The following is a 23,299-nucleotide window of genomic DNA, read 5'->3' on the forward strand; positions in this document are numbered from 1 at the left end:
TGAAAATGCATTATATGTTCAGTCAAGCTTCATAAAAAAAAATGAGGAAAACAGTTCACGGATTGGTGCTTATCTGAAAAAAATGTCAAAAGGTAACATTTTGAAAGGTCTTCGTGGTGTGTGCCTGATGGACAAAAGCACTAAACTCAAAATGTTTTTAGTAGCATTTTATCTTTTCACTTCTTCCCTAGCTTGTGGGATTACACTGGGTCTGTGAACCTAATGGGGCACCCACAACTCCGTTAATAGCCCCTTCTTCCAGAGTTTCCTCTAAAATGCATTAAAATGTCTTATCTCCAGTGTGAACCCTCTGGTGTCTGACAAGGTTTGACTTTACCGTGAAAGAGTTGCCACAATAAGAACACTGATATGTTTTCCTTCCAGTGTGAACCGTCTGGTGTCTGATAAGGTTTGACTTCACTGTAAAAGCTTTGCCACATTCAGAACACTGATATGGCTTCTCTCCAGTGTGAACCCTCTGGTGTGTGATAAAATCTTTCTTGCTTGTAAAAGCTTTGCCACATTCGGAACACTGAATCATCTTCTCTCCAGTATGAACCCTCTGGTGTGTGATAAGATTTGACTTTACTGTAAAAACTTTGCCACATTCAGAACACTGATATGGCTTTTCTCCAGTGTGAACCCTCTGGTGTGTTATAAGGTGTTCCCTTTGTGCAAAAGCTTTGCCACATTCATAACACTGATATGGCTTCTCTCCAATGTGAATTCTCTGGTGTGTGATAAGATCTGAATTCCCAATAAAAGCTTTGTCACATTTAGAACACGGATATGGCTTCTCTCCAGTATGAAGCATCTGGTGTTTGATAAGCTCTTTCTTGGCTGTAAAAGCTTTGCCACATTCTGAACATTGATATGGCTTCTCTCCAGTGTGAATCCTCTGGTGACTAATAAGGTTTTCCTTCTGTGTAAAATATTTGCCACATTCAGAACATCGATATGGTTTCTCTCCAGTGTGAATCATCTGGTGTCTGATAAGGCTTCCCTTATGTGTAAAAACATTGTCACACTCAGAACACTGATATGGCTTCTCTCCAGTGTGAATCCTCTGGTGCGTGGTAAGATTTGACTTAGTTTTAAAAGCATTGCCACATTCAGAACATTGATATGGCTTCACTCCAGTATGGACTCTCTGGTGTTTGATAAGCCTTTCTTTCACTGTAAAAGCTTTATCACATTCAGAACATTGATATGGCTTCTCTCCAGTGTGGACCCTCTTGTGTACGATAAGGCTTGACACTGCACTAAAAGCTTTGTCACATTCAGAACACTGAAAAAGTTTCTCTCCAGTGTGAACCTTCCGGTTTGTGATATGTGTTGCCTCCATTGTAAAACCTTTATCACATTCTAAACAAGAAATTGCTTTAAATAACTCATCTTATGTATATGTGACTTGTAAAGCCATTGTCACTTTCAGAACACTGAAATGACTTCTCTCCTGTTGTCCTCTGAGGCTGGATCAATGTTGAAGTGAATTCAAAACATTTAATTTAGAACACCAATATGACTTGTATCCTGTGTGAATCCTCCAGTGAATAGCAAGAAAGACTTTAAGTCAATTAAGACATCCATACATCTTGTTTCCCATGTGACATGGTTGTACTTATGAAGACCAACATGAGCGAAAATTTGGCTCATCAATCCACCTGTACAGAAAAAAAAATACAAATCAGAATTCTATATACAGGGCTAAATAAAGTTGCATTCTATTTTTTATGACTATTATTATAATAAGAATATGTACATCACTACTATATATATATATATTTTTTTTTTTTCGTCAAAATGTTTTATTAAGAAAGTTTTTTTGAGTGCACACAGTATTCCAACATTCAGCACAGACAATGGAACGTATAAGCAATTGTGACATTGTTACAGATCATACAGAACAATAACTTGCTTTGTCTACGATTTCACTTTTATCTTTTATAAACAAATGAGCAGAGAAAAAAAAAAGAAACATCCGAGAACAATTCATCTGTACACGGCAAGTATCTCTCTCCAGTACATACATAGATAGCTGACACTGTTCTATTAGCCCCGTGTCTACAGGATCGTACACCAAGTATCCATCTCCAGTGTAGTTACAGTTTAGTAAGATAGAATTGGCTCTGGTGCTTTTTAGGTCTAAAAAAGTTAAACCTTTAAAAGCCTATGAAGAATTTTCTGGTGGGAAGCATACCGGAGTATCCAGTCAGTTCTGCCAGAGAGACATACATTTCCTCGGGGAATTACAATGTTGGTAAGTACATTTTTCACATATTATTGTGGAGTTCACCTGCTCAATCTGCTGCTGTCTGATGGGAGATTGAGGTGATAACCAGAATCAGGCTATTAGTTTTACAAGCAAGTTACAGCAGCCTCGTAATTTCTATATGACTTAGAGGTTTAAGCCGGCCTCAATGCACTGTTTAATTTGGCAACTATGTGGCAAATGAGGTTTAATGTTGATAAATGTAAAGTTATGCACATGGGGGCTAAGAATATGTATCATACATACTAGGGGGGAGTAAAACTGGGGGAATCCATTGTGGAGAAGGATTTGGGGGTTCTGGTAGATCATAAGCTTAATAATAGCATTCAATACCAAGCTGCGGTTTCCAAAGCAAAGTCCTTTCTTGTATAAGAGAGGTATGGACTCCAGAGAGAGACATTGTCTGTACAAATCATTAGTAAGAACTAATATGGAATATGCAGTTCAGTTTTGGGCCCCAGTTCTCAAAAAGGATATCGGGGAACTGGAGAAAGTGCAGAGAAGGGCAACCAAACTGATAAGAGGCATGGAGGAGCTCAGCTATGAGGAAACATTAAAGGAACTGAATCTATTCCCTCTTGGATATGATCGCCATGTACAAAAATACATAAGGCAGCCCTCAAAAAATCCACTTGCCTGCTCGCATTTTGCGAGTGGATTTTGAGGGCTGGCAAGGAAGGGCTGCCTGGGAGCGGGGGTGAGCCGGCAGCCTGTGTGGAATGGGTATCCTTCTCCCAGTGATCACGGAAGGGAAGAGAGAGAGAGAGAGAGCCGCCCGGGTGTTCAGAGCGCAGTGCAGGGAACACAGCGACAGCAGCTTTCATTTCAATAGCAGTGTTCCCCGCCGCTCGCTGTCAGATACAGCCCCTTGTCCTGGGACTTTGATAGACAGATCCCCCGTCCAATCCCAGTGATGGGGGATCTGTCAATCAATGTTCCCTGGCCAGGGGGCGGGGCTGTATATGATGTTGCGCGGCAGGAACACGGCTATTGAAATGGAAGCTGTTATCGCTGTGTTCCCCGCGCTGCGCTCTGAACACCTGGGCGGTTCTCCTGTTCCTCTCCTCCCCTGCACAGGTAGGCTGCATAGTGGACACAGGCTGAATGGTGGGCACAAGATTGCATTGGTGGGCAGAAGGCTGCATGGTGGACATAAGACTGCATTGGTGGACACAAGGCTGCATGGTGGACACAAGGCTGCATGGTGGACACAAGGCTGCATAGTGGACACAGGCTGAATGGTGGGCACAAGATTGCATTGGTGGGCAGAAGGCTGCATGGTAGACACAAGACTGCATTGGTGGACACAAGGCTGCATGGTGGACACAAGACTGCATTGGTGGGCACAAGGCTGCATGGTGGGCACAAAGCTGCATTGGTGCTCACAAGGCAGCATGGTGGGCACAAAGCTGCATTGGTGCTCACAAGGCAGCATGGTGGGCACAAAGCTGCATTGCTGGGCACAAGGCTGCATGGTGGACACAAAACTGCATTGGTGGGCACAAGGCTGCATTGGTGGGCACAAGGCTGCATGGTGGACACAAAGATGCATTGGTGGGCACAAGGCTACATGGTGGGCAAAAGGATGCATTGGGGGGCACAAGGCTGCATAGTGGACACAGGCTGAATGGTGGGCACATGGCTGCATGGTGGACACACGGCTGCATTGGTGGGCACAAGGTTGCATTGGTGGGCACAAGGCTGCATTGGTGGGAACAAGGCTGTATTGGTGGGCACAAGGCTGCATTGGTGGACACAAGGCTGTGTTGGTGGGCACAAGGCTGCATGGTGGAAACAAGGCTGCATTGGTGGACACTAGGCACAAGGCTGCATTGGTGGGCACATGGCTGCATTAGTGGGCACAAGGCTGCATTGGCTGCATTGGTGGACACAAGGCTGCATTGGGGGCCACTGGGCACAAGCCTGCATGGTGGACACAAAGCTGCATTGGTTGGCACAAGGCTGCATGGTGGGCACTGGGCTTTGTTGGTGGGCACAAGGCTGCATGGTGTAAACAAGGCTGCATTGGTGGGCACTGGGCACAAGGCTGCATTGGTGGACACTGGGCACAAGGCTGCATTGGTGGGCACAAAGCTGCATGGTGGACGCACGCAGCCTACACTAAAGACACCCCTCCCCTCCTCCACTTAGGACAGACCTTCCCTTCCTCCACTGAGAACACCCCTCTCCTCCTCAAATAAGGGCACCCCTTTCCCCTCCTTTACTGATAACTCCCCCTTCCCCACTGAGAATACCCTCCCCTCCCCTTCCTGCACTGAAGATATTATTGAGTATGGAGTATGGAAGACAACGTGGGATCATCATAATGGAGGGGAGGAACTATGGAGGACAATGTGGGATCATCATAATGGAGGGGAGGAACTGTGGTGGACAATGTGGGATCATCATAATGGAGGGGAGGAACTATGGAGGACAATGTGGGATCATCATAATGGAGGGGAGGAACTATGGAGGACAATGTGGGATCATCATAATGGAGGGGAGGAACTGTGGTGGACAATGTGGGATCATCATAATGGAGGGGAGGAACTATGGAGGACAATGTGGGATCATCATAATGGAGGGGAGGAACTGTGGTGGACAATGTGGGATCATCATTAAGGAGGGGGGCTATGGAGGAAAATGTTGGGTACTGTAAAATAAAAGGAGAGCCCATGTGAACAATTTGGGGTCACTGTTTTGAGGGGGACCATGGGGAACAATGAGTAGTCATTATGGGGGGGGGGGGGGCAGTGCAGGGCACATAGGAGGGGGTGACAAGGAACAGATTTCTATTTCTTTTCACTTTTCCAAAACAATGTGTAGCGCTGGTAGATTTATGATCTACTCACTGATAGGTAAATTTAGTAACTTGTTCGTTAGGGAAGTTATATTTGCCTCTGTTCCAGCTTGGCTGACGTTGCGTGTGGTTCCATACTGAGCCGGTGGGTGTCGCTGTTACCACTGGTTAGTGTTGGAAGGGCACCGTGTCTAAGCGTATGGGTGCTCCTCTGTCCTGGAGACAACTCGGTGGAGGTGGTCCTCCGAGTTGCATTCTGGGAGAGGGTATTTATGGGACAGACGCCATATTTTGGGGTTCGTTTTACAGCCACCTGCTGGCCCTCCTGGCCAACAGGTATGCGTTAGTGCTACCTTGTGGTCCTCCGTTCCGGAGGCCCACGTCGCTGAGGCGTGTGGGTGGGCCCAGAAGCATGTCTGGGGCCTACCACAGCAGCCGAGGAATGGTCCTGAGCTGTCTATCCAGAGTGAAGAAGCTGGACGACCGAGAAGATCCCAGGGGAGGACCCATCATGGAAGGATCACGCGGAGTGCTGGTCTGGAGAGGGGCCTGGTGACTCGGTTGGAGGACGTATCCTAAGGTAGTTCCACGGCGTGGTGCTACCGGGTTGGCTTGGAGGTCCAAGTGCTGTGTCTGACATTTACCGCAAAATTTAACATATCCTGTGGCAGAGGATCGTATGGATTCATTTCAAGCAAGTCTGTGGCAGAGACTTTTGTTCATGCTACATACTGGCTGCTAGACAAGTGAGAGAGGCCTATCCAGGCCAGCAAAGATTGTGTCCCACAAGGGGATCGCATCCGATTACAATATTCAACTTTAAAGGACGTTCTCAAGAATCTTAGAGAAAGGTATTTGAGTTTCCCTGTAGCTTCCCTCCTGCCTCTTTCCTGCTACTTCCTTCGTTACTTGGTTCAATAAAGCATTGAAAACTTACTCAAGTGTTGGTGCTTAAATCGTCCAGAGGTAAACTCAACGGAACCCTAGACCCAGTGCCGGTGAAGCAGGGGTGTCGAGAGTGAAGGTAACAAGCCAGTTTAAATCAGCAGCTCCACCGAGAGTTATTGCTACAAATGTAATAGGAGGACACACCCAAACCTTCCATTTAGTGTGTATGGGATCGGGCAGATCCTTGTACTATGTAGATGATGGAAGATGGAAAGGAGATTGTACAATCAGATTGTATAGTGTATGGTCACCTTTAGGGCTCATTCACACCTACAGTTACTCTGGACATACACGAGGAGATTTTCAAATGAACGTCTGTATGAACATTGACACCAAAGTCTCCTCAGTACCTCCAATGATGAATGTTGTTCTCATTACTTGGAAACAATCGTGTGTTTGGAATGATTGGACTTTCCTGAATGAAATCTCATTCACTGCTAGAAATTTCTTCATTCCAGAAACATTTTCCATCCGACTCCTTCCAATTTCCTCATCACCGCCATCACACACTTCCATTTCCCTCCACTAACCATAAGAGAATGGAGGGAAGGATCTTCCAATGAAAAGATTGGAAGGAGATTGTACGAGTGTATGGGCAGCTGAACAAGGCGATGTTCCCGATGTTCTATGGCTTCCGTCACCATCAAAGAAAACAATGTGAGGTTGTATTGTTTGTGCCGATCGTTCCCACACCTTGTATAATATTACAAAGAGCCTATAGAATTCTATAGAAGAGAGCCTAACACCTCATTACACCGCACAACAGCGCCCCCCACACTGCACACCAGAGAACACGCATTATACACACAATATCATGGGCTGTGTGCTGTGACTGAGCCCCAATGTTACCACCCCTCTCCCCTCCCCCTCTACTGGAATTGTCCAATCCTGTCCTCTAATATTAGAGAGAGTGTCTGTACTTCTCATTATATGTAACCGCCCCTCCCCCATACACACCCCAACCCAACTTCTCACCCCTCCCCCATACACAGCCCTCCCCAACAAATCACCCCTCCCCCATACACACCCCTAACCCACTTCTCAGCCCTCCCCCATACACAGCCCTCCCCAACTTATCACCTCTCCCCCATACACATCCTTCCCCGACTTCTCACCCCTCCCTCATACACAGCCCTCCCCAACTTCTCACCCCTCCCCCATACACAGCCCTCCCCGACTTCTCACCCCTCCCCCATACACACCCCTCCCCAACTTCTCACCCCTCCCCCATACACATCCCTCCCCGACTTCTCACCCCTCCCCCATACACATTCCTCCCCGACTTCTCACCCCTCCCCCATACACATTCCTCCCCGACTTCTCACCCCTCCCCCATACACAGCCCTCCCTGACTTCTCACCCCTCCCCCATACACAGCCCTCCCCGACTTCTCACCCCTCCCCCATACACAGCCCTTCCCACCTTCTCACCCCTCCCCCATACACAGCCCTCCCCGACTTCTCACCCCTCCCCCATACACAGCCCTTCCCACCTTCTCACCCCTCCCCCATACACAGCCCTTCCCACCTTCTCACCCCTCCCCCATACACAGCCCTCCCTGACTTCTCACCCCTCCCCCATTCACACCCCTCCCCAACTTCTCACCCCTCCCACATACACACCCCTCCCTGACTTCTCACCCCTCCCCCATACACAGCCCTCCCCGACTTCTTACCCCTCCCCCATACACCCCTCCCCGACTTCTCACCCCTCCCCCATACACACCCCTCCCCAACTTCTCACCCCTCCCCCATACACATCCCTCCCTGACTTCTCACCCCTCCCCCATACACAGCCCCTCCCCAACTTCTCACCCCTCCCACATACACACCCCTCCCCAACTTCTCACCCCTCCCACATACACACCCCTCCCTGACTTCTCACCCCTCCCCCATACACAGCCCTCCCCGACTTCTTACCCCTCCCCCATACACACCCCTCCCCGACTTCTCACCCCTCCCCCATACACACCCCTCCCCGACTTCTCACCCTTCCCCCATACACAGCCCTCCCCAGCTTCTCACCCCTCCATCATACACAGCCCTCCCTGACTTCTCACCCCTCCCCCATACACATCCCTCCCCGACTTCTCACCCCTCCCCCATACACAGCCCTCCCCCATACACAGCCCTCCCCGACTTCTCACCCCTCCCCCATACACATCCCTCCCCGACTTCTCACCCCTCCCCCATACACAGCCCTCCCCGACTTCTTACCCCTCCCCCATACACACCCCTCCCCGACTTCTCACCCCTCCCCCATACACACCCCTCCCCGACTTCTCACCCCTCCCCCATACACACCCCTCCCCGACTTCTCACCCCTCCCACATACACACCCCTCCCTGACTTCTCACCCCTCCCCCATACACAGCCCTCCCCAACTTCTCACCCCTCCCCCATACACATCCCTCCCTGACTTCTCACCCCTCCCCCATACACAGCCCCTCCCCAACTTCTCACCCCTCCCCCATACACAGCCCTCCCCGACTTCTCACCCCTCCCCCACACACAGCCCTCCCCGACTTCTCACCCCTCCCCCATACACAGCCCTCCCTGACTTATCACCCCTCCCCCATACACAGCCCTCCCTGACTTATCACCCCTCCCCCATACACAGCCCTCCCCGACTTCTCACCCCTCCCCCATACACACCCCTCCCCGACTTCTCACCCCTCCCACATACACACCCCTCCCTGACTTCTCACCCCTCCCCCATACACAGCCCTCCCCAACTTCTCACCCCTCCCCCATACACATCCCTCCCTGACTTCTCACCCCTCCCCCATACACAGCCCCTCCCCAACTTCTCACCCCTCCCCCATACACAGCCCTCCCCGACTTCTCACCCCTCCCCCACACACAGCCCTCCCCGACTTCTCACCCCTCCCCCATACACAGCCCTCCCTGACTTATCACCCCTCCCCCATACACAGCCCTCCCTGACTTATCACCCCTCCCCCATACACAGCCCTCCCCGACTTCTCACCCCTCCCCCATACACAGCCCTCCCCGACTTCTCACCCCTCCCCCATAGACAGCTCTGGGAACTGTGGGATCTACAAACTATGGGCTATTTACTGGAATTTACGCAGCTTTTACTTTCTGTTTATCACATTTTTTGAGGTACTAAAATGACAGGACAGTATAAACACCCCCAAATGACCTCTTTCTGGAAAGTGGACACCCCAAGATATTTACTGGGAGGTATGATTAGTTCATGGAAGATTACATTTTTTCCCTCAAGTTTTAGAAAATGACAAAACTATTGTTTTTTTACACAAACCCCAAAACCCATTCTGGTCCTCAGGATATCACATTTGTGAGACTTTGTGGGAGCCGCGTACAGATGGAGAAAACCAACGACCACCTACAGACTTTCAAAGGACGTAATTCCCTCACTTCATTTCCTGACTACCTATCAGTTGTTGAGTCCCTAAAATGTAAGAACAGATCAGACACCCCCCAAATGACTCCTTTTTGGAGGGTAGACACTCCAAGGCAGGGCAGCCATCAGAAATTTTTGGGCCCCTTACACAGCTTTAGGCCTGAGCCCCCCCCCCGAGCCTGACCACCAACATTCCCCAGGGCTTGTCCACGGGCCATCCTACCGAATCCACACACTGGCCACCTCACCTGTACGCACTCAGCCCCCCCACAATCCTGTATATATGTCAGCCCCCCCACATACCTGTATATATGTCAGCCCCCCCACATACCTGTATATATGTCAGCCCCCCCACATACCTGTATATATGTCAGCCCCCCCACATACCTGTATATATGTCAGCCCCCCCCACATACCTGTATATATGTCAGCCCCCCCCCACATACCTGTATATATGTCAGCCCCCCACATACCTGTATATATGTCAGCCCCCCACACACACCTGTATATATTCAGCCCCCCACACACACATCTGTATATATGTCAGCCCCCCCCCACATACCTGTATATATGTCAGCCCCCCCACATACCTGTATATATGTCAGCCCCCCCCACATACCTGTATATATGTGAGCCCCCCCACACACATGTATATATGTCAGCCCCCCAACACACACTTGTATATATGTCAGCCCCCCCACATACCTGTATATATGTGAGCCCCCCCACACACATGTATATATGTCAGCCCCCCAACACACACTTGTATATATGTCAGCCCCCCCATATACCTGTATATATGTCAGCCCCCCCACATACCTGTATATATGTCAGCCCCCCAACACACAACTGTATATATGTCAGCCCCCCCATATACCTGTATATATGTCAGCCCCCCCACATACCTGTATATATGTCAGCCCCCCAACACACAACTGTATATATGTCAGCCCCCCCATATACCTGTATATATGTCAGCCCCCCACATACCTGTGTATTTGTCAGCCCCCAACACACAACTGTATATATGTCAGCCCCTCACATACCTGTATATATGTCAGCCCCCCCACATACCTGTATATATGTCAGCCCCCCCCACACACCTGTATATATGTCAGCGCCCCACACACACCTGTATATATGTCAGCCCCCCCACACACACCTGTATATATGTCAGCCCCCCCACACACCTGTATATATGTCAGCACCCCCCCACACACACACACACCTGTATATATGTCAGCCCCCCCACACACAACTGTATATATTTCAGCCCCCCACACACCTGTATATATGTCAGCACCCCCCCACACACCTGTATATATGTCAGCACCCCCCCCACGCACACCTGTATATATGTCAGCCCCCCACACACAACTGTATATATGTCAGCCCCCCACACACCTGTATATATGTCAGCCCCCACACACACCTGTATATATGTCAGCCCCCACACACCTGTTTATATGTCAGCGCCCCCCACACACACACCTGTATATATGTCAGCCCCCCACACACAACTGTATATATGTCAGCCCCCCAACACACAACTGTATATATGTCAGCCCCCCAACACACAACTGTATATATGTCAGCCCCCACACACCTGTATATATGTCAGCCCCCCCAACACACAACTTTATATATGTCATCCCCCCACACACACCTGTATATATGTCAGCCCCCACACACCTGTATATATGTCAGCCCCCCCACACACAACTTTATATATGTCATCCCCCCCACACACACCTGTATATATATGTCAACCCCCCACACACACCTGTATATATGTCAGCCCCCACACCTGTATATATGTCAGCCCCCCTCACACCTGTATATATGTCAGCCCCCCACACACACACCTGTATATATGTCAGCCCCCCCACACACACCTGTATATATGTCAGTCCCCCACACACAACTGTATATATGTCAGCTCCCCCCCACACACACCTGTATATATGTCAGCCCCCACATACCTGTATATATGTCAGCCCCCCACACACAGCTGTATATATGTCAGCCCTCCCACACACAACTGTATATATGTCAGCCCCCCTCACACCTGTATATATGTCAGCGCCCCACAAACACCTGTATATATGTCAGCCCCCCACACACCTATATATATGTCAGCCCCCCACACACCTGTATATATGTCAACCCCCACACACACCTGTATATATGTCTGCCCCCCCACACACACACCTGTATATATGTCAGCCCCCACACACCTGTATATATGTCAACCCCCCACACACACCTGTATATATGTCAGCCCCCCACACACAATTGTATATATGTCTGCCCCCACACACCTGTATATATATCAGCCCCCCCACACAACTTTATATATGTCAGCCCCCACATACCTGTATATATTTCAGCCCCCCCACACACACCTGTATATATGTCAGCCCCCCCACACACAACTGTATATATGTCAGCCCCCACACCTGTATATATGTCAGCCCCCCACACACACCTGTATATATGTCAGCCCCCCACACACACCTGTATATATGTCAGCCCCCACACACAACTTTATATATGTCAGCCCCCCACATATCTGTATATATGTCAGCCACCCCACACACACTCCTGTATATATGTCAGCCCCCCCAAACACCTGTATATATGTCAGCCACCCCACACACACACCTGTATATATGTCAGTCCCCCCACACACAACTTTATATAAGTCAGCCCCCACATACCTGTATATATGTCAGCCACCACATACCTGTATATATGTCAGCCCCCCACACACAACTGTATATATGTCAGCCCCGCACACACCTGTATATATGTCAGCCCCCCCATGCACCTGTATATATGCCAGCCCCCCACACACACACCTGTATTTATGTCAGCCCCCCACACACAACTGTATATATGTCATCCCCCCACACACACCTGTATATATGTCATCCCCCCACACACACCTGTATATATGTCAGTCCCCCCACACACAACTTTATATAAGTCAGCCCCCACATACCTGTATATATGTCAGCCACCACATACCTGTATATATGTCAGCCCCCCACACACAACTGTATATATGTCAGCCCCGCACACACCTGTATATATGTCAGCCCCCCCATGCACCTGTATATATGCCAGCCCCCCACACACACACCTGTATATATGTCAGCCCCCCCATGCACCTGTATATATGCCAGCCCCCCACACACACACACCTGTATATATGTCATCCCCCCACACACACCTGTATATATGTCATCCCCCCACACACACCTGTATATATGTCATCCCCCCACACACACCTGTATATATGTCAGCCCCCCCATGCACCTGTATATATGCCAGCCCCCCACACACACACCTGTATATATGTCAGCCCCCCACACACAACTGTATATATGTCAGCCCCCACACACAATTGTATATATGTCAGCCCCCCCACACACAACTGTATATATGTCAGCCCCCCACACACAACTGTATATATGTCAGCCCCCCCACACACAACTGTATATATGTCAGCCCCCCACACACACACCTGTATATATGTCAGCCCCCCACACTCAACTGTATATATGTCAGCCCCCCCACACACAACTGTATATATGCCAGCCCCCACACATGTATATATGTCAGCCCCCCCACGCTCCTGTATACAGTTGGGACAGAAAGTATTCAGGCCCCCTTACATTTTTCACTCTTTGTTATATTGCAACCATTTGCTAAAATCATTTAAGTTCATTTTTTTCCTCATGAATGTACACACAGCACCCCATATTGTACACACAGCACCCCATATTGTACACACAGCACCCCATATTGTACACACAGCCCCCCATATTGTACACACAGCACCCCATATTGTACACACAGCACCCCATATTGTACACACAGCACCCCATATTGTACACACATCACCTCATATTGTACACACAGCACCCCATATTGTACACACAGCACCCCATATTGTACACACAGCTCCCCATATTGTACACACAGCACCCCATATTGTACACACAGCACCCCATATTGTACACACAGCACCCCATATTGTACACACAGCACCCCATATTGTACACACAGCTCCCCATATTGTACACACAGCACCCCATATTGTACACACAGTACCTCATATTGTACACACAGCACCTCATATTGTACACACAGCACCCCATATTGTACACACAGCCCCCCATATTGTACACACATCACCTCATATTGTACACACAGCACCTCATATTGTACACACAGCACCCCATATTGTACACACAGCACCCCATATTGTACACACAGCACCCCATATTGTACACACAGCACCCCATATTGTACACACAGCACCCCATATTGTACACACAACACCTCATATTGTACACACAGCACCCCATATTGTACACACAGCACCCCATATTGTACACACAGCACCCCATATTGTACACACAGCACCTCATATTGTACACACAGCCCCCCATATTGTACACACAGCACCTCATATTGTACACACAGCACCCCATATTGTACACACAGCACCCCATATTGTACACACAGCACCTCATATTGTACACACAGCACCCCATATTGTACACACAGCACCCCATATTGTACACACAGCACCCCATATTGTACACACAGCACCCCCATATTGTACACACAGCACCCCATATTGTACACACAGCACCTCATATTGTACACACAGCTCTCCATATTGTACACATAGCACCCCATATTGTACACACAGCACCCCATATTGTACACACAACACCCCATATTGTACACACAGCACCCCATATTGTACACACAACACCTCATATTGTACACACAACACCCCATATTGTACACACAGCACCCCATATTGTACACACAGCACCCCATATTGTACACACAGCACCCCATATTGTACACACAGCACCCCTATATTGTACACACAACACCCCATATTGTACACACAGCACCCCATATTGTACACACAACACCTCATATTGTACACACAGCACCCCATATTGTACACACAGCACCTCATATTGTACACACAGCACCCCATATTGTACACACAGCACCTCATATTGTACACACAGCACCCCATATTGTACACACAGCACCCCGTATTGTACAAACAGCACCTCATATTGTACACACAGCACCCCATATTGTACACACAGCACCCCATATTGTACACACAGCACCTCATATTGTACACACAGCACCCCATATTGTACACACAGCCCCCCATATTGTACACACAGCACCTCATATTGTACACACAGCACCCCATATTGTACACACAGCACCCCATATTGTACACACAGCACCCCATATTGTACACACAGCTCCCCATATTGTACACACAGCACCTCATATTGTACACACAGCACCCCATATTGACAGAAAAACACAGAATTGTTGACATTTTTGCAGATTTAATAAAAAAGAAAAACTGAAATATCACATGGTCCTAAGTATTCAGACCCTTTGCTGTGACACTCATATATATAACTCAGGTGCTGTCCATTTCTTCTGATCATCCTTGAGATGGTTCTACACCTTCATTTGAGTCCAGCTGTGTTTGACTTTCACTACTAGAACAAATTGCGGGGAGACATTGTGTTAGGATCTGACACAGGCGGCCTCCAGGTCGGGGTACTCATCTTGATTCACAAAAACCTTGAATGTGAAGTATAGACTCCGACAGCCAGGGACGTCTTATTACCGTTCACATCCATTTGGGTGACAGAGAGCTTATGTTCTCTAACATCTATGTGCCTAACAACCCTGGGAAACAATTCTTTGGAGACCTATCCACAAGGCTTCTGAATTTCCCAAATATCCAACATGTAGTAGGTGGGGATTTCAGCTCCACAATGTACATGACAGATCCACTCCTAAATGACCACAAAAGCAGTGCATAACTCGGACCAAACCTTCTTTGCCTCCACTATGGAATCCTTCCACTTAACTGACACTTGGCGTCTCTCCCACCCAGTGGACAGATTCACGTTTTATTCTTCTCCTCACAAAGTTTTCACCAGAATTAACTATATTTTTTGTACAGATAACATAATCCCGATGATATCAGAGACAGAGATACATGAAATAGCCATTTCAGACCATGTCCCAGTATTGATGCTTGACATAACAGACTCCAAACCTAACCCTCGCCTATGGCGTTTCCTGTCATATTTTTATAACAACGCCGACTTCCAGACATACATGGACCCGGCATGAAAGGAATTTGTCTCTGCAAATTCATCTCATGCTGACAATCTTAACCTCTATTGGGATACAGGCAAGGCCTATCTTTGGGGGTTGGATCATCTCCTACGCTGCCTCCTATATGAAAAATGCCTTATCTAGCAATAGGGAAGCATGTTCCCGTCTCAGGGGGTCTGAGCAATCTCTTTCCTCCCAAAACTCCCCCGAAAATAGAGACCTATGGCAAAAAGCCAAAAACGACTTTGACACATGGGCCGATATTCTGGAGCTGACCACACGAGCACACAGAGACGCCACACTATACAAATACGGTAATAAAGCAGGTAAGCTTCTTGCAAGACTTTGCAAAGGACCACATAGTCCCACTCTTATTAGTGAATAAAAAAAGGGGGAAAAGAAAACGGAACACCGTTTATACAGAGGTAGAGAATCCACTGACTCACCTGTGTTGTGTGGTTGTGCTTTTAATGATTAGCATAAATTAAATTGAGATAGTGAGACTGTGGGAAGGTATGACCCACCTGACAAATGTCATTATAGACACGGAGTAAGGTGGGTTCAACTGTCTCTTGGAGAGTCTTGTAGAATTCTCCTGTGAATCCGTCAGGACTCGGGGCTTTGCTGGGGGCTAGCAGAGGAATTGTTGTGGAAAGTTCAGAGCTAGAAATAGGTGCGTTTAGGGATCTGTGTTGGGAGAGAGTCATCACCACTAGGTCAAGTTTTTCAAGGAATTTTAGAGTAGTGCTGCTTTTGATGGGGTCTGGGGCATATAAGGAGGAATGAGGTGTCGTGTGAACGGACCCTGACAAGTCAAATAGGGCAGTAATAAGTGTGGAACCACACTATCAAAAAGAAAAGCACCATAAGCCAAGCAGTTTGAATTGAATAATTTATTAATGAAGTCTGTGTAAATGACAGACTTCCTAAATAGGACACCTTTATACTTTTAGAAAACATAAAACATATACATTTGTACAAAACATTGTTAAAAAGACAATCCGGAGTATCAACCCACATGCTGGAAATTTAAAGATAAAGATAATTATCTCAGATATCAAAAAACTATAGGAACTCCCACTGAGAAGAGGTACCAATTGCCAAAATGATATTGAAGACAAAGGGATCTCTTTAATGACCAAGATCAAGTTCAAAAATGGCCAAAAAATGGAGTCAACTATAGACACTGATTCTATCAAGTCCTGATGGAGGTAACGTTCCGTGTATAGTAATATCTCCTTGTAATCATGTGTATTGTAATTGGTCATTGATTTAAAGCAGCAAATATTTCCTCAATATAGATATTGAGTGGTTGTGGCAAAACACAATAAATGTTGATGAAAGAATGTGGCAGTTTTGTAGTACAGACCATTCCTTATAAATTTCACTGTGAAGATAGCAATAGATAAATAAATCCTTGATTAACCACTTCAGCCCCGGAAGATTTTACCCCCTTCCTAACCAGAACATTTTTTGCGATTCGGCACTGCGTCGCTTTAACTGACAATTGCACGGTCATGCGACGTTGTACCCAAACAAACTAGGGGGGATGGGCTTCAACTCACATGACAGAGATCACTGCTCCCGATGGAGCAGTAGATCTCTGTCATGTCACTAGGCAGAACGGGGAAATCCCCGTTCTGCGGCTCCATGACACGATCATCGGGAGACAGGCAGACATTGAGTCTGCCGGTCCCGTGGGCACGGTCACGCTGTACGTGGCAGGTACGCGCCCGCTAGCCCCGCCGAATAAAGGGGACATACAGGTACGCCCATTTGCCCACCGCTGCCATTGTACCGAGGTATATCGGCGTGCAGCAGTCGGCAATGGTTAGAGAGAATTGGAGACGGCTGATGTGGAATCCTGCTTGTGTTTTCAAGACAGCAGTTTTCTTTATTTCAGTGGATACAGATCACAGTGTCTGCAGATGTATTCATTTCACAGTGGCTGAAGTAATGGATCATCATTTTTCCAGTCAAAAACTCAGCAATTCAGGGTTGTTTAAAACAGTATAAATGGCTAATTGCCTGAGAAAGTCCTCACTGTTACTCTGTTTCAGTAAAGCTGGGGTTCAATGAACCAGTGATAGGATCTGTTAGATGATGGCCACGGAGCTGTATTTCAATCCTTCAAGGTTATCTACACATAAAGTTGCTGTAAATGAGGTTTTGCTAGGTAATAATATTTTACAATCCCTTTGTCAATTCTTAGTGTTGCTCTATAAAGCCAGAGACATAGCAGGCCAGCCGGCCTATCTTAGAGTCCCTTTTCAGAGATCTTATGGCTTGTGTGTGGGTTCCATTGCCGGATTGAATAATATGATGACGTCACTTGATTGACGCGTTTCGTCCTCCAATCAGAGGACCTCTTCAGAATAGGGAGGGGTTATGCAGATGCTGCTTTTATCTTCCTTATTTTAGACTTCAATTAGCTAATTGTCATCATGTTTTTCCACTTAGATCAATTACATACAGATTAGGCATCAACAGTGGTGGACGGTTTAGCATGCTCTTGTATAAGTGATAATGCCATCTTGTGGCCAAACTTCATATCTCACTGAGTTTATTTAATCTCTCATATGGTATGTCCAAAAAACATTTAAGAATTATTTTATCACCTTCAAAGATTGTGATAGTCTAAACTGGTAATACCAGAGAACTAGTAAGATAAGTACAAAAGTAATAGAAAAAATATGCCTAATCTGTATGTACTTGATCTAAGTGGAAAAACATGATGACAATTAGCTTAATTGGGAGCTCATTTAAGTCCAAACTAAGGAAGGTAAAAGGAGCATCTGCATAACCCCTCCCTATTCTGAAGAAGTCCTCTGATTGGAGGATGAAACGCGTCAATCGAGTGATGTCATCACATTATTCAATCCTGCAATGGAACCCACACACAAGCCTTAAGATCTCTGAAAAGGGACTCTAAGATAGGCCGGCTGGCCTGCTCTGTCTCTGGCTTTATAGAGCAACACTGGGCATTGACAAAGGGATTGTAAACTATTATTACCTAGCAAAACCTCATTTACAGCAACTTTATTTGAAGATAACCTTGAAGGATTGAAATACAGCTCCGTGGCCATCATCTAACAGATCCTATCATTGGCTCATTGAACCCCAGCTTTACTGAAACAGCGTAACAGTGAGGACTTTCTCAGGCAATTGGCCATTTATTCTGTTTTAAACAACCCTGAATTGCTGAGTTTTTGACTGGAAAAATGATGATCCATTACGTCAGCCCCTGTGAAATGAATACATCTGCAGACACTGTGATCTGTATCCACTGAAACAAATAAATCCGCTGTCTTGAAAACACAAGCAGGATTCCACATCAGCCGTCTTTAATTCTCTCTAATCAAGGATTTAGTATCTATTGCTATCTTCACAGTGAAATGTATAAGGAATGGTCTGTACTACAAAACTGCCACATTCTTTCATCAACATTTATTGTGTTTTGCCACAACCACTCAATATCTATATTGAGGAAATATTTGCTTCTTTAAATCAATGACCAATTACAATACACATGATTACAAGGAGATATTACTATACACGGAACGTTACCTCCATCAGGACTTGATAAAATCAGTGTCTATAGTTGACTCCATTTTTTGGCCATTTTTGAGCTTGATCTTGGTCATTAAAGCGGGGGTCCACCTATCTATCGTTTTTTTTTTTTTAAGTTCATTCACAAACTTTTCTTCTCAGCATTACATACTCACATATTGTGTGTAATATGTCTGCCTGTGTCAGATTTCGTTGGAAAGAATAACTTATATTATCATCTAGGCAAGGAAGAGAATAGATATAGATATTGTTCAAAATTTGGGTGGAACCCCGCTTTAAAGAGATCCCTTTGTCTTCAATAACATTTTGGCAAATGCTACGTCTGCTCAGTGTGCACTTTATCATAGATGGGAATTTGTATAGTTTTTTGATATCTGAGATAATTATCTGTATCATTAAATTTCCAGCATGTGGGTTGATACTCCGCATTGTCTTTTTAACAATGTTTTGTACATGTTATATGTTTTATGTCTTTTTGGATAAAGGTGTCCTATTAAGGAAGTCTGTCATTTACACAGACTTCATTAATAAATTATTCAAACTGCTTGGTTTATGGTGCTTTTCTTTTTGATAGCGTGGTTCCACACTTATTACTGCCCTAGGAGACTCGTTAGGGTCCGTTTACACGACACCTCAGGAGGTCAGTAAGGTCATGAAAAAAATGTATTCCTCTTTATACGCCCCAGACCCTATCGAAAGCAGCACTACTCTAAAATTCCTTGAAAAACTTGACCTAGTGGTGATTACTCTCTCCCAACTCAAATCCCTAAAAGCGCCTATTTCTAGCTCTGAACTTTCCACAACAATTACCCCGCTAGCCCCCAGCAAAGCCCCGGGTCACAGGGGAATTCTACAAGACTCTCCAAGAGACAGTTGAACCCACCTTACTCCGTGTCTATAATGACATTTGTCAGGTGGGTCGTCATACCTTCCCACAGGAAATCAAGCCATAATCAAACTACTGGCAAAAAAAAGGAAAAGACCCCCTTGAACCGGGCTCATACAGACCTATCTCACTATTGAATCTGGATGTCAAGACCCTCTCAAAAATTGTTGCCACCAGACTTGCCAATATTATCCCCACTTTGATACACCCAGCCTAGTCAGGCTTTGTAAAAGGGAGAACAGCCATATTAAATATCCGCAAGGTGCTTTTGGTCTTAGAACATGCTAAAAGCCACCCAAGTGGAGATTTTGCTATCATCACTCTGAACACAGAAAAAGCCTTCAACAACGTCAACTTTAATTGGCTCTCACTGGTCTTGAACAAGATGGGCTTCACAGGCTCTTTCAACCACCATGTCAATTCTATGTACACCTCTCCCGCAGCCAACCTGGTGGTGGCAGGTCTCCTCACCAATGAATTCCGCCTATAGAAAAAGGTACAAGACAAGGGTGCCCCCTATCACTCTTGCTCTTCAACTTGCCAGCACTGGAACCCCTTTCTAGATATCTAAAAAGCCAAGCCCCGATACACGGGATACATATAGGCGACCACGATCTGCGTACAGCTCTTTTCACAGACAATGTACTTATTATTTTTTGCCAATCCCTCCCTTGACATGATCACTATTAAAAAGTGATTTGATGAATTCAGACTCCACTCGGGCCTGCGCATCAACTATAATAAGAGCAAAACCCTTCCCTTGGGCTCCTATACAAACTCCCTCTGGTCATACCACTCACCCTTCACTATAGCTAAATCTCATATCACATACTTGGGTATCAAGATAGGGACAGTTCCTTCTTCCTTGTACACCTTAAACTATCCTTCTTTAATTACCAAAATCACTCAAGAATTGGAAAACAGGATGGATCTGCCTCTTTCGCTACTGGGAAGATGCCACCTACTTAAGAAAGTCAGGTTTGCCTGTTTACTCTACCTTCTTCAAACTATACCTCTACTGATATACAGCTGTTAAATAAAGCCATTTCCAAATTTATTTGGCAAAAAAAGAGACCATGTATAGCTTTACCTAAACTACATCTTCCCAGAGGTGAGGGGGGCATTAGTCTCCCAAATATCAGGGCGTACAATCTATCCTGCCTACTGAGAATAGGCCTGGACTGGACAATGAAGACTTCTCGCTACTCCAACTTCTCTTCCGAATCAGCAATGGCCCACCCATACTCATTGGTGGCCATACTACACTGCAAATGGAAATCAATCTGATCAGACTTGCAACACAACCTTCTTCTACGAGATACAGCTATAGCATGGAGGGAAGTAAGCAAGTGCTTAAATCTCTTCCCCTTCATCTCCAGGCACCTACCAATTCAAAGAAACCCCAGCTTTCCTCCGGGGATGGAACACCCAATATACACCTTATGGCAACCAAATTGCCTTACTGAATTCTCCTCTCTCTGTGACACAGAAACAGGCGCACCATATGCCTTTCCGGAACATAGCTGAAAAATTCTCTCTGCCAAATTCCCATGTCTTCTGCTACTGGCAATGTGTCAACTTCATCCGCACCTCATACAGGGAGGGTGGTAAGAGAGTTAGGACATCAATAACGGATCGTCTACTCCAAGAAGGATCTTACACCATCTTGGACATATATAAACTTCTGATCAGCAAGATCAACTCCCCTTTTTTGTTCTCATCCGCAGCAAATTAGGGTAAGGACTTTCCGGATCCAGAGCTCTCGGACAAAATTCTGCAGGGATACAACAAAGTCCTCCGGCTGATACCTTGCGAACTATGGAGGGAAACACAAATTAAAATAATCCATCGTGCACACATACCTTTCCATCTGGTAAAAAACAATCCTCACTTGGCCTTATGCCCTCTCTGCCCCCAGCAAAGACCCATCCTAACTCACTGCTTTTGGTCATGCACATACATCTCCGCTTTTTGGGATCAAACCATATCCTTCATTCAAGGAATTACCCTGCTTTATCTTCCTAAAGACCCTCTTCTTCTCACCTTTGGGTATTGGGACAATCAGCTGTTGACTTGGTCATCCAATGTGAAGACCTAACACATAAATTGGATCTTAATCTGTCTCTTGTGACTCGGAGAGCAATACTAAAAAATTGGATCTCCCTCACGTCCAAAACGTTCTCAGATAAAACAGGAACTACTACTGCTGCTCCACAAAGAGAAATTGAACACAGATTTCAATCACTCAGCCGCCAAACAACGCTTCCTCCTATGTTAGCAGGCTTTCATAAAACGCAACAACATCCCCAGACGCACTTAAGAACCTTTGCAGTCCTTTCGTTTACAATGAGGATCTCCACGCACACTACGACAAGGACGACACCTCTTGAGCTCTTTCTCATCCCCCTTCCTCTTTCCAGGGATCTAACCATCCAAAATCACTCCCTCACTGGCATACTGGCCAGTAAATATCGGGACTTCTTATTACTATTGTTTGGTACCATTGCTTCATATGTAGTACCCAAGGGAAGCAGTTGCAGGCCCCACCTTCTATGCCCCCCCCCTTAGCTGGGCAATCCAGGATAGAAGATCCATCCAGTCATACCTGGTTCTCGGTTATTCTGTTTGATGTACTATTGTAGGCATGTTTTTGTTTTAGCTCTTCTTTTCTTTCATTGCACCCCTTGTCTCCTTCCGCCATGGGAGACCAGGGTACAATAAATGTACACTCACCTACTTACATTATTATACAGCACTATAGTCCCTTACTTACTTATTTGCTTGCTTACTTTACTTAAGTACATACTTATTTACTTACTCAATCCCTCTCTAATGCCGTATACACACAAGCGGACTTCTCGTCTCCCTGAACTCCGAAGGACTTTTCAACGGAGTTCCGACGAAACGGACTTGCCTACACATGATCACACCAAAGTCTGATCGTTTCGAACATGATGACATACGTCTGGACTAGAATAAGGAAGTTCATAGCCAGTAGCCAATCGCTGCTCTTGCGTCGTTTTTGGTTCGTCGGTCCATACAGTCGAACTGATTTTTCGATAGGAATCGAGTCCGTCGGAAAGATTTTAAACATGTCTTATTTATAGGTCTGTCGGAATTTTCGACAGAAAAGATCCGACGAAGGTCCGATGAAGCCCACACATGATCGGAATGTCCGACGGAATCGTTCCATCAGATCTTTTCTGCCGGAAAGTGCGCTCGTGTGTACGCGGCATAAGAG

General features: G+C 46.5%; 1 protein-coding gene and 1 pseudogene across 1 annotated transcript in view; one reads left to right on the forward strand and one right to left on the reverse strand.

Annotated features, from left to right (window-relative positions):
• The window catches only part of LOC141126579 (uncharacterized), a 927,381-nt gene that overhangs the window by 336,884 nt on the left and 567,198 nt on the right, over nucleotides 1–23,299 (reverse strand). The window contains exon 7 of the mRNA XM_073612498.1: nucleotides 308–1,269. Within this exon, the coding sequence (XP_073468599.1) occupies nucleotides 308–1,269 (962 nt within the window). The remainder of the gene's footprint in view (nucleotides 1–307; nucleotides 1,270–23,299) is intronic.
• Nucleotides 1–23,299, forward strand: part of LOC141126578 (uncharacterized) — a 1,610,887-nt pseudogene that overhangs the window by 16,357 nt on the left and 1,571,231 nt on the right.

The sequence above is a fragment of the Aquarana catesbeiana genome, linkage group LG02 (genome assembly GCF_042186555.1).
Source record: "Aquarana catesbeiana isolate 2022-GZ linkage group LG02, ASM4218655v1, whole genome shotgun sequence".
Lineage (NCBI taxonomy): Eukaryota > Metazoa > Chordata > Amphibia > Anura > Ranidae > Aquarana > Aquarana catesbeiana.